The 12,326-nt window shown below is 39.8% G+C and overlaps 1 protein-coding gene across 1 annotated transcript in view; it reads left to right on the top strand.

Moving 5' to 3' along the window:
• Nucleotides 1-1,490: 1,490 nt before the first annotated feature.
• The window catches only part of arfgap2 (ADP-ribosylation factor GTPase activating protein 2), a 15,122-nt gene continuing 4,286 nt past the window's right edge, over nt 1,491-12,326 (top strand). Inside the window, exons 1-7 of the mRNA XM_024263181.2 lie at nt 1,491-1,646; nt 6,606-6,724; nt 6,899-6,971; nt 7,060-7,191; nt 7,558-7,638; nt 8,445-8,544; nt 8,785-8,841. Coding sequence (XP_024118949.1) covers nt 1,575-1,646; nt 6,606-6,724; nt 6,899-6,971; nt 7,060-7,191; nt 7,558-7,638; nt 8,445-8,544; nt 8,785-8,841 — 634 coding nt within the window. The 5' untranslated portion in view covers nt 1,491-1,574. The remainder of the gene's footprint in view (nt 1,647-6,605; nt 6,725-6,898; nt 6,972-7,059; nt 7,192-7,557; nt 7,639-8,444; nt 8,545-8,784; nt 8,842-12,326) is intronic.

Genomic DNA, 12,326 nt, shown 5'->3' with positions numbered 1-12,326 from the left:
TGAACGCACCGCGGGCGCTCCGAGCTCACGAAGAGGTGCAGCGCAAAATCCTCGCGCGCACTACCGACAATATTATTTTCCAGACACATACCAGATTTCAAGATCACTAAAACTGATGTTTGTCTCCCTCCTGGACCACAAGAGGCTTCAGGAATACCAGAACATTTCCCGCATGCAGCCTTTTCCAGCTTATCACAGCCACGGAACACTTTCCATCTGCGAAACGCACGGATTCTGCACGACAGAGTGATTGAAATCTTCTCGAGGATAGAAAGGATGGATTTTGTGTTTAAATAATCTGGATTTTTGGTGAGTAAAATTTTGCTATCTCCCTACATAATATTGAAATTTTATCAGGTTATTTTTTATGCTTTTGGTGTGTGTGTGGCAGCTGTACCTGCAGTAGAAGTTTTATTGCCATAAAATAGTTAATGAGGGTTGGATTGATTTAGATGGAGCACTACTGAAGGCCTAGGTGTGAAATGCACGGCCCGCCACTGGTTGCTATCGTTGTTCATCTACAGCTGGTAAGGCTCTTATAAAGTCTGTGCTGTTTGGCTTTGTGTTTTTTCCCCCAGGAATCATGCTGATGTCTGATTGTATAAGTGTACCCATCTGATATGTTAAAATGCCTCTAAGTGTGGGAGCAAACATCTGCAGAGTGTGGGGAGAATATGCTCCATCATAATGCAAGATTTTGCTTTTTAGTTTCTCGGTTTAACAGTTTGGAAAAGGGATCAATTGAATCATTTCCTACCTCTCGTGCGACTTCATGCAGCTTGTTTTTTTAGGCTCCACTTTAAGCAATTTTCAAAACAAAGATTTTAACGACTGAAAGTATGGATGGCATTAAGGTGTGCCAAACACCTGCAATCGGCTCTTCGATTTTCTCTTTAACTGCTTTCTATTATTAGTGACAGTGTGTTGTGATAAAAACAGGGTTTGAAAATGAAACTGTACAGAGAATATGCAAAAACCACATTACAACTTATTATTTTCCTGCTTATTCAAACTTCATGTCAGTAAAAACAGTAACTTTTTAGACCTCAAACGTGGAAAGTCCCATTGGAGGCACATGCACTGTTGAACAAAGTCAATAAAGACCTATATGTTTTTAATTCTAGGTTAAAAAAGAAATAAAGAATGAAATTTTAAAAAGTCAAATGGGTAAATTGTATTGGAAGTTTGTGTTTGAGTGAATACATTGGAGTAAGTTTCAGTCAAGTACATACTGTGATGTTCTTCAGTGTTCCATTAGCAAAAAGGAGAACACTATTTTATTAATTATACTAATAGGTATTGCAACTATAGACTGTGTGGTGTAGGAAATATTCTAACTTCCAACTCAGACTAAGTTGGAACATTTTAAGTTTTAATTGTTGTACACTTAAGTAGAATACTTTTTAAGGGTTGACTTGAAAAATGTCACGTGTGTGTTTACGTGTTAATATAAGAGTAAAGGGCAAATTAGCAATGGTGTTCCATATGACAAGGCTGTGTTCGCTATTTACTGAAGTTTGAGAACACGGCGTTCCGTAGTTACGTCAGCACATAGAACTCGTCAGAGTGGCAAGATGGCTACCGAACCAAATAAGACCGAAATTCTTACCATTTTCAAACGATTAAGATCGATTCCCACAAACAAGGTAACCGTACACGACGCTAAAACTTGTTTTGTGTTGTTTTGTCTGCCTGTGTGACGCTCACGCGGGTTTGTTTTACATTTCCGGTTAGGAAACATTAGCTCGATGCTAGCCGTTTCTTTCCGATCATAGTTCGGCCCGGCCCGGCTCAGTCCGGCCTTGTTCCACGGCCGCTGAGCTGGCTATCACCAACCGCTGATACGGTTAGCTGAAGGCTTCTTGCCCGACAGTAAAGCGGTAAAGTATGGCCTCGTCAAACGCCTACGTCCGCTTAAGGAGCTAACCGGTTAGCATGAGTAGCCTCAGGGGGTTAACTGTTGAATTGGCAGAAACTGCATTTGTCAGAGTCTCAGTAATATTTCCAGCTGTCACTTAGCTAAAGTACATATGATTAAGCTGATTCCCAGAATGGGTGTTGTAAATCACCTGTTGTGGGTTTTAAGTGACGTGGTTTAAATACAAAACTTAGCTTAGTGCTTTAATGTCTACTTTAGACATGTTTACTTGTTTTAAGAGTTATCTTTGGATCTTTATATCCCAGAAATGTTCGTGACTTTGGGACGATTTACTTAAAATCAGTGAGATGTTGGGAAAGTAAAATGCCATCACTGACGGTACCCATACTAAACTGATACTTGTTAGTAACCAGAAACCTGTAACTTTACACCCACTTTAAAAAGCCTATAAGCCTTCAAATGGTTTCGTTTAGTTGACTACGAGATTTTGTTTTTGTGTACATGCATCTCAACTTGATGCCATTTAAGGCTATAGTCTTGAGGAAATATCCACTGAGGCACAAAATATGCTCCATACACTGCTATTCTCATTATCACTCCCATGAGAAAATTATCTCCTTATCTTATTTTCTTTTGTAGGTTTTCTAATAACTTTGAGATAAGATGCTTCTGAAATCTAGAATTTTTTTGGTGTAAATCAGATTATTGGGTAGATATAAACACTTCAATCAGATTTCTCAAAATCTGATAATCATTGCTATGTTGAATATCAAATTAGCTGTGTTTTATTATTACTTTAAAAGAGTTAACGTCAGGTAGTGAAAAGATTTTTAGTGTGCGTCTAATCAAGGTTACAGTTATCATGCTGTTATGTAAACTGGAATTTAGTTTTTATGCTGTCATTTTATCCCATCAGAATCAAATCATTTCATGCAGATTTTTCTTGATAAGTTCTGAATGGCAGCAGTTTATATTCAGGGAGGAAGGGGATTTCTTTTAGCTTTTACTAACTTTCAACCTCATTTAGACAAAATAAGTTTTTTATATTTAGTTTTTTTACTTTAAAGGGGCCCTCCCATCATTTTCTTAAGCCTTTCAGAGTAAACTATATCCATATATATGATCATATATTACATTTGGAGCACTTAAAAACAAATTATTTATGAAATATTAGTTATATTTTGTGAGTTAGCTCCTACCCGGAAGTAAAACAGCTCGATTCCCGAAGCTCCGCCTGCCGCTGCGTGCTGCTGCTGTCTGCGTCATGACGTCATCCCAGACAAAATTCCGTGTCTCTGTATTTCTCCCAAGAAAATAATCCAAACTTCTTCAAAGATGGATGCACATATGATATATCTACCTTTAGTGGCTCTGGCGATCGCTAAACTCCTTCACAGCACAAACACATGCGGCTCTCGCACGTCTGTGCGGGTGTTAACTTAGCGTCTTAAGGTAGCGCCGCGGAAAAAGTAACAATAAAATGCATTTAAAACCTCAAAAAGTCGAATTTTCATGGTAGAGCCCCTTTAAAGATACAAAGTTACCCTTCAATGTAGGGGTGTGCCAAAATATCAATATTGTGATATTTGGTCCTGCAATTGATTCTTCTCGATGGGTTCTCACCAATTATTAATCTTTTATTTTGTTTGTAGAGGCTGTAAACATTATATTCGTCATCCTTTGGTGAGACGTTCCTTTGGAGGTAGATAGGGGGCACACATTGCACCGATGTGTCTGGCAGCTACTTGAATTATTAAATTTTTGTTCTGTTTTTTTACAACAATTTTGCACTAATTAGTGGCACTGCTGTTCATGTTTACTATTGTTAACACTGAATTTTACAAATTAAATTGGTGTCAATGCTTGTCAAAAACATAGTATTACCAATTTCAGCAATTTTGCACAAAGGGTATATTATTTGTTGCACAAAATAAGACACAAGTTTTTAATTATGATTGTGTTCAAGCTAAAAAATAAATGTGGATATATTTTCCTAAAAATATGTGTTCTTTTATATATTTAAAGTCATTAGAGATGACCAGTTATCACAGTATCACGATATCATTGATATCATGAGCCATGTATGGCTTTTACACATCGTATTGTGAGGTACCCAGTAATTTCCATATATTCTCTGAATGTATTTGTTGAAAGTTGAGTCTCCTTTATTATTTATTTCAAGCTATACACGCATTTATAAAGGTGTAAAACCATTTGAAAATTCTTAAATATGAAATGCTTAAATTAAATGGTTTATAATAACACATTCAGGTGTTGGTGGAGATTATTTTTACGCTTATTTATGACCAAAACAGTGTCAATGTTAAGATAAGGATGGTAACCAAATCACCCACCGACGAACTGTTCTGTATGTGCTGAACTATGATCAAGTGATTGATCAGTTCTGTCCTTAATTAGACATTTTCATACTTGAATATTTGACATCAACCAACCAAAATGAACAAAAAAAGAATTTAATCGCAGTAGTAAGAGAAGAAAAGAGAAACAAACAGTAAAAAATGAAAACCAATGCATCATTTGTATCCATTCAAATTTAATCAAATTGCTAAAAAAAAAAAAACTGAACTCGGGACCAGAAAAACACATTTTCTTATCTGATAAAATGAAGGAATGACAGGAACTTTTCCTGTTTGCTTTCATTTTAGGAAAATATGCATTGGGCCATCAATTTTAAAATGAAGAATTTAATTAACTGGTGTTGCTTAAAAACATGTCAGGCGAATAGTTTCTAAATAATGAAGGACATTCCACAGGTGCTGCATCACATTTGCAGTAAGTCTCATTAATTCTTAAATTACTTCAGATATGTGGATTGACGTGATGCGGAGCGGCTGCTGTCATGTTCAGGTTTTCCCCGTCGACTCTTTTTGAACTGAGACTTGTCATTCTGGTAGAAACCTGTTCATGCTTGTCCTGAGATATTCTGCTCAGCTGAGTGCTCTGCCATTAAACACCTCAATGTTAACAGAACTTTTCCAATGACAGTAAATTTAGTTTCTCTTTTTGTGTCCACTCTGGGCAATGGGCTCCAGTGAGAAAGAAACGGTGAGTTTAAGCCCCCTAGTCCTGGGACTTGAACTAGTACATGTCAGTGGTCCATGTCGTTACCCCACTTTCATCTTAATCATTATATATACTGACCAAAAATAGGTTAAAAAGGAGTAATGTCACAAAATATTTACAGAAAACCAACCAATAAAAACTAGACCACACTCAGGAAACCTGATTTAAAGAGACGGTTTGCTTATAGTCCCATTAGATCATCTTTTTAATATATTTTCAAAGTGCTCCCAGTTATCTTTAATTGTGATTTTTAGGGGTTCAATTCATTTTATCAATTCAATTCATATCATAATTAGTGGTTAACGATACGATTCATAGTTAATATTGATTCATTTAGATCGATGAGATTCACTGACCTAAATGGATCCAGAACATCTTTATCCAAAACTTCTACCAGTGTGACTCAGAGATAAATACCTGGTACTGAACAGTGCAGGTGAAATTTTCCTTGTATTTCTTCAAGATAATACATTAAATATGTGTACAAACAAGTAAACAAGACTGAATGTTGAATCTATTCACATTTCATTTAGAAAAATTCCAGTCCACTGTTGTTTTAACAAATCAAAATAATCCAACATTATTAGAACATTCTACCTCGCTGTATGATCACATGACTTTGATGAATTCAAAGTGTTTTCACACATTAGACTGTTTCCCATCATACGAGAGGTATCATCAATATTTATATAAAAAAAGGGTTTTGATAAAAAAATATTTAGTTTTTCCAGTAAAAATTGGCCCAGATTCAAATGATGTACTGGTACCCTAAGAAAAAAAATATTCCTGATTAAAACTTCCAATACATTCTCAGAAATGGAAATCTATTTTCATTTGGCTGAGCCAAATGTATTGTCAAATTTTCGAAACAGAACAAGTTTGACATTATTAGAAAACAATCTTTTTCTAAATCCTGTCTTTTTTTTCAGAATAAGTTTGGGTTTAAAGATGCCCTCTCTTTTATTGCGGAGGATAGGTTATGGGCTGTACAACTCCTCACGTCACACTTTCTCCCCTTGTCTCAGACAGACATGAACATTTTCACACTTTTTAAACTCTTGAAGTTCAAACCTTCATATGAGTCCAGGGTTATAGAATAAAAACAAAGATCTGATCATGGTCACAGATATAACTCCAGAAAACTGAACGTTTTGTACAGGAGAGCACAATTTGCTGTTAAAAAAGTGCATGCACACTACCGCACATTGGGGAAAAAATGAACCAACGAAAGGTGAACCACAATAAAGTGAGAGAACAGTGTATTAATGTTTTCCTTTTTTGCGATGAAAGACTGGAGTAAGTGATTTTACATCCTGTTATTCTGCTGTCAGAAATACTTTCACTTTTCCTCTAAGACGTTTCCCCCACGTTATATGTAATCTTAACATTTTAACTAGTGTTTACCAGTGGTGGTTAGTTGTCTTCCTCAGTTTGACTTGTTCTTCGGACTTTCCTGTGTATCAAACCCAGGAACCGCTGCAGCCCACAAGCTTCCACCTGAGCAGATCAGGTTACCTGTAGAAGGAGAAAAGTCGCCACTTTAAGGCAGTCAAGCTGTGTTGTTTGTGGTTATGTTGGAAGGACTTGGCGTTGCCATGGTGATGTCATCTGTGATTTGACCTAATTGGATCTTTGGTTTCAGGCGTGTTTTGACTGCGCTGCCAAAAACCCGAGCTGGGCCAGCATTTCACACGGAGTGTTCTTGTGCATCGACTGCTCTGGAATCCACCGCTCGCTGGGAGTTCACCTCAGCTTCATCAGGTGATGCATCGAGACTTGTTCTCATCATCATGTGTCCACAGGCGCTCAGTGAGAGCTTTGTCGTGTCAGAATGTTGAAAGGCTTCAGACCGTTGTGGAGACAGGAAATGTCCCAGTGATCCGATTATGGCCGGGCCAGTGTTGACCGTCTGCATGCTCCTCTTCTTCTCTTCAGATCCACGGAGTTGGACTCCAACTGGAACTGGTTCCAGCTTCGGTGCATGCAGGTCGGAGGGAACGCTAATGCGGTGAGTTGGTTGGTTTTCTGGCTTGTCGGTTGCGTCTGTTTCTATGGTTTGTCATTTTTTTTCGTGGACGTTTTCCTTTTGCGTGCAGACGGCTTTCTTCCGTCAACATGGCTGCTCCACCAAGGACACCAACGCCAAGTATAACAGCCGCGCAGCCCAGATGTACCGGGAGAAGATCCGGCAGCTGGCGAACGCTGCTCTGTCCAAGTACGGCACAGAGGTGAGTCGACATGCTGAGCGTTTGTTGATGATCTCCACCCTCACAAACACTCTGCTGTTTATGCAGAGCAGTGAGCTTCACATCTGCTGAAGGAGCTGCTCCAACCAGTCCTGTGGAGTGAAAGACAAAAAAAAAGCTTTACAGAGAGAAGTTTGATGAATGTGATTAGTGAATGTTACTTTTCTGATCCCTGTGATCTGTCAGTCGTTCATATTAGCTCACAGATCTGAGGCTGTCCCACAGAGGAATTATCAGATGCTTTCAGTTCAAAGGACAAAGTTCTGTTTACAGTGTCAAATATCCAGCCGTTATGACGCCACGATCACATGATAGTTCCTGTCCTCATCCTCTGTTCTTCTTTTGCAGCTGTGGATCGATTCTCCTGCAGGAGGACCCCCCCCAACTCCAGACAAGAAAGACACAGACTTTTTTGCTGAGCTCACACAGGTCTCTTTACGTTTTATTTTATCTATATAAACTGTTTCCATGAAGTTGCATAAAGGTCTGGAGATGTCACAGGTTTACTGTCGTCGACCAGAAAATCACAAACTCACCACCATGAGAAGAACACGGCGCATTGTTTTCACAGAGATACTGTCATATTCTTTCATTATTTTTTTATTATTGAAGTTTTATTTGGACCTCAGTAGTTAAGCCCCAGTTTCACTGAAAGCTGGAGAGGCGTGTAAGAAAATGACAATCATAATTAAGATGTGAAGTTTATACAGTGTTTAAATTTAAAGGTTTAATTTAAAGATAAACTTTTTTATATCCCAATTTGTGTTTAGGGTTTTCATGAAGAAAATGATCAGAAACGTTTTTTATGAGAAATTAAAATAATATAAAACACGCACAACCAGCAATCTCCAAACAGAAGTCTTTTTCCATGAGTGGTCAGTGAACAGGATTGTCAAAGGCTCTTGTCTAAAACCTTTACCACTGCAGTGCTGCACAGAGGAGGTGCTGTCATCATGTGGAACATGTGTGATAAAGCCAATGCTTGAATCTGAACCTCACGGCCTGGCGTGAACATTTCAGACGGCCTCAGGAATTTATAGACGAGCACACACCAGCCCTCAGGCACAAAGAGGAGTGGCAGGAATGGAGTGATTTATTGATGACCTGCTTTCACTCTGCATTCTCCATGCCATTCATATCACCATTTGACCATAAGGCCGGGTTCACACCGGGAAGCAGTGCAGAACGGAGGCCACCCTCAAGCCTGATGGAAGAAGCTTTCCTCTCATTTTCAGGCTGACTGGAACATTGCGCCCCCTGCTGAGACAGAGCAGAATGGAGGAGCCATCACCCCACAGCTGATGGATGCGTCTTCCAAAGCCCAGGATGATGGACGTAAGGAGCATGGACCCTATACAGTATCATGTCTGAAAGGAGTTTTCTTAGTGGATGAAAGTTTACCATTTCGTACTGAAATTTGCAGAACACCCAAATTCCTCCAGCTGAAAATCAGAACTCTGCAGAAATCTGTACTGAAGCTTTGATTCTCTTCCAACGGAAAAAAGACAGAGTATTTCAGTGAGAAATGTGTCGGTGATGAGCAAACCTGCAGACGTTTTTTCTGCTTGTCTGCAGAGCCAGAGGATGGGCCCAGCATCGACGGGCTCAGCACGTCGCCCAAAGCTTCCCTCGGTGAGAAAACACACTCAGAGGGCTCGCTCTCAGCAGGTCACAGGTTTGACTGACTCCAGCCTTAAAGCCCCACTCCCTTCATCTTTTGACCTACTGTCAAAGTCTTCCCAGTGTTCCTTTAATTATGGTTATGCCGTTCATAGCCTGAATAAAAAAACATGGCATTTTCTAGAACATAGTTTCTGCAGAGCAGCAAGAGTTCATTACAAATTCATCTGAGGGCGGGCATGGAGTAGCACCTCCCTGTTACTGAGAGCAAGTGGAGAGCATGTGACCCGCCCAGCGTATTTACTACCTCACAAATATGATCTCTTTATGTCATCTGCTCCTGATTCACAGAGATTTGAATTAAGAAAGACTCAGAAATATAGTTTTGAGCTTAATTTTATTAATACATGTTCTCTAGGAGAAAAAAATCTACAAGATCATGTTTAAAACACCATTTTCAATAGAGTGGGACTTCAATGATGGTTGTGTACTTCAGTGGTTTACAGTTGACTGAGAACCCGGATATTTTCACCATCAAGCCTATCTGACCATCCTTTAACTCCTGAGGCGTCGACGGTGACGCTTAAACGCTAAATCTTTAACATACTGTAACTTTTCAACTGTTGTCTTGATCAATGTAATTCCAGTAGATTCTAAAGGAGAAAAGCGTCACAACAGACCCTTTTCCCATGACGTCACACAACATGGCAAATTTGCGAAGTAATGGGTACAGCCAGAGTTGAACTTTTGTCTTGGGCGCTCTTATTTTGAAAGTTGAAAATACGTGGCTTCATAGTGGCACTTAAAATATGCTGTGCTGCTTGTTAAACATTCTGATTTTTATAATTACCCCTTAAAATACCCCGAAAAAAACAAATACCTCTGATTACAACAACTAAATGTAGCCTTTGGTGCAGTAAAAACACACGTGCAGCAATGTGCATCTTGGTTGCATGTATTACATGGAACCAACATGAATTTTCATCAGTTTTTGTGCTCATCGCACTTAAAACAGATGTGAATAACATCAAGCAAAATAGAACCTGTTAGAATAATATCTGCTCAAATCAAAGGTCGATATTTTAATTAGAACCTCAAATATTAAAGGATTATTCAAATTTGTATATAGATTTGTATTCGATCTAAGACATTCACCAAATAAATATTGTACATTTTTCTGTTGAAATTGGTAAGATTACCTTTTATTATTTATGTAAAGTTGTGTTAAAGCGCATTCAGCTGTCAGCTTTACTATCTAAATCCATTAATCAGAAGTTACTAATTACATTTCAGGCCCTGTCGCCATTTTGTTTGACGTCACCATAAAAAGAATCTATAGAAAAGTTACAGTAAATCAAAGAACATAAACACTGGAGCTCTGGTGTTAAACGGTTAACTACTTCTTTTACAAAGGTTGCTTCTTTCTGTAATTATACATTCTATTTGAACCAGTTTCTGTTGCCAATCTTCTTAACTGGGTTTGGACTTTCTGTAATTCATTTATTCTCACTTGAATCTGCATTTGTTGTTCTTCAGAGAGCTGTCAGACGTTTGCTCAGACGGTCTTTGGCTGCTGCAGAAGCTCCGCATGATTCCTCCATAATCTGGTCATATTCTTAAACTGAGAATAAGAGATTGTTCTGTTTAAACCTCACAGAAGAAGCAGAGCTTAAATGCTAAGTGACCCCCCCCATATCAGAGAAACGTAGTTCAGGAGCCGCTGATGGACTGCAGCTGTTCTGAGAACGTGCAGACGATCGGGTCTCAGAACAACTAGTGGAGCTGAGTTGTCTGTGGCTCCTTGTCTCATGCAGTTGAGGCCTCCATGCGTTTGTCATCAGAGGGGGGCTGGACACCCACAGGTGATGCACGTGTGTGCGGCTGATGCATGGTTTACGCAGCTCCTCCTAACACAGCTCGGTTGGATGGCTGCTCCTTTGGGGGAGTGTTTGCTGGTTGACATGTGGGGTGTTTTGGGGGGCTTTGCTCAGCGGCTGCAGTGCCAAAGGAAACCAAAAATGGTGATTGTTGTAGCTGATCGCCCTCAGACAGCTGTACGGGTTATGAAAGAGGATGCTCTGCTTGTGTCTAAAGCGTTCAAACTACAGATGGGTACTGAAACTAGGTACCAAGCTGGTATTGGTACCATATGAAACCATTGGTCTTGGTAGTTTGCTTCAGATGTAGTGATCACTTTTATTCTCTTCAGTTTTGTTTAATTCTAACCTATCATTTGACCTGTCCACCGATTGTGGGCGGGCTTATATCCGTGAAGGTGGGTGGAGCTTCAACCAAAATGGCAAAGCCAGCAAAAGTTTGTTTGCAAAATATTCTTTAGCAGCAACTGGATGGATCAGAGTGACGTGAATGCTCTAAAAACAGGTTGTCATGGTGATGGAACCCGTGTTGGCGTTAGCGCGTGTGAGACCAGAGGGAGGAAGTAAAGCATCTCATGCCTTGTCTCCACTGACCGGTCCAGACCAGACTGGACTTTTGCCGGTCCAACATGGACCTGTTAAGCAGGACCAACTGGTACCAGTTCTGGTCCCCAGTTGGACGCAGGTCCATAGAATAATGGATTTAGGGCGGAGCTTTTGTCGTCACACTATATAACCCATTGATTGGCGGAAAGGTTTTATGACGACAACAGCAAGTGTCCGACCAGCGCTTTTCCTGACTCAAGATCCAAACCCAAAGTTTTCTCCACTTTTCGTCTGTATTCTTCTCTGCCTCCACAATCTTCTTCGGTTACTGATCCATACTCATCAAAAACACTTATTGTAAAACGTTTATTGAAGAACATTGGAGTATTGCTCAACATTAAGAGTTTTTTATTCTTTTTAATTCAGAACAATCGACTGTTCTGTAGTGTAGAGATCGGCTTCATCCAGAATAAACACCTGCTCTAGATTATAATTATTTTGGTTGTAGTTTCACTGTTTTGACGCGCAGCTACATCATCGGTCTACACCCCTCATACGCTCTGATGGTCCAACGCTCAATGGAAACACCCGGACCATTGTTAACCGGCCAAGAGAGGACTGGTCTGGTCCCTACCACTCAGTGGAAACCAGGCATTTGACACAGTGAAGCTCTCCTTCATCCTGTCACGCCACTTCATCATGTTCCACGTTTATGGAAAAAATTCCTCTTTTTTTCTTTATTTTTGAAGCCCTAATTGTGGACCAGAATTGTTTCATAAGAACCAGTTTGGCACCAGATGAAGTCTAATTGGTACCCATCCCTAGTTGGAACGTTCAGATGTTTTTGTGAACGTCTTTGCTACAAACAAACTTCTGGACTTGAGACCGCGTCAGGAGCTGCAGCTTCTACCAGCAGCAAAAACCAGAGAGAAATGTTGAACGGTGGAGGCTGTGGTTTCCTGTGTTTGGAGACGGGTGGAGTCTGTTCTCATCTGAGCGCTCACGGCTTGTGGAGTTTGTGGATGTTGGAGCAGAGGCTTTCAGCCTCCATGTTGCTGTAAAGTCCAGGAGGTG

This window comes from Oryzias melastigma, linkage group LG3 (assembly GCF_002922805.2).
Source record: "Oryzias melastigma strain HK-1 linkage group LG3, ASM292280v2, whole genome shotgun sequence".
In the NCBI taxonomy this organism is placed as follows: Eukaryota; Metazoa; Chordata; class Actinopteri; order Beloniformes; family Adrianichthyidae; genus Oryzias; species Oryzias melastigma.
The sequence above is the reverse complement of the archived record's forward strand: the minus strand, read 5'-3'. Positions and strand labels throughout refer to the sequence as shown.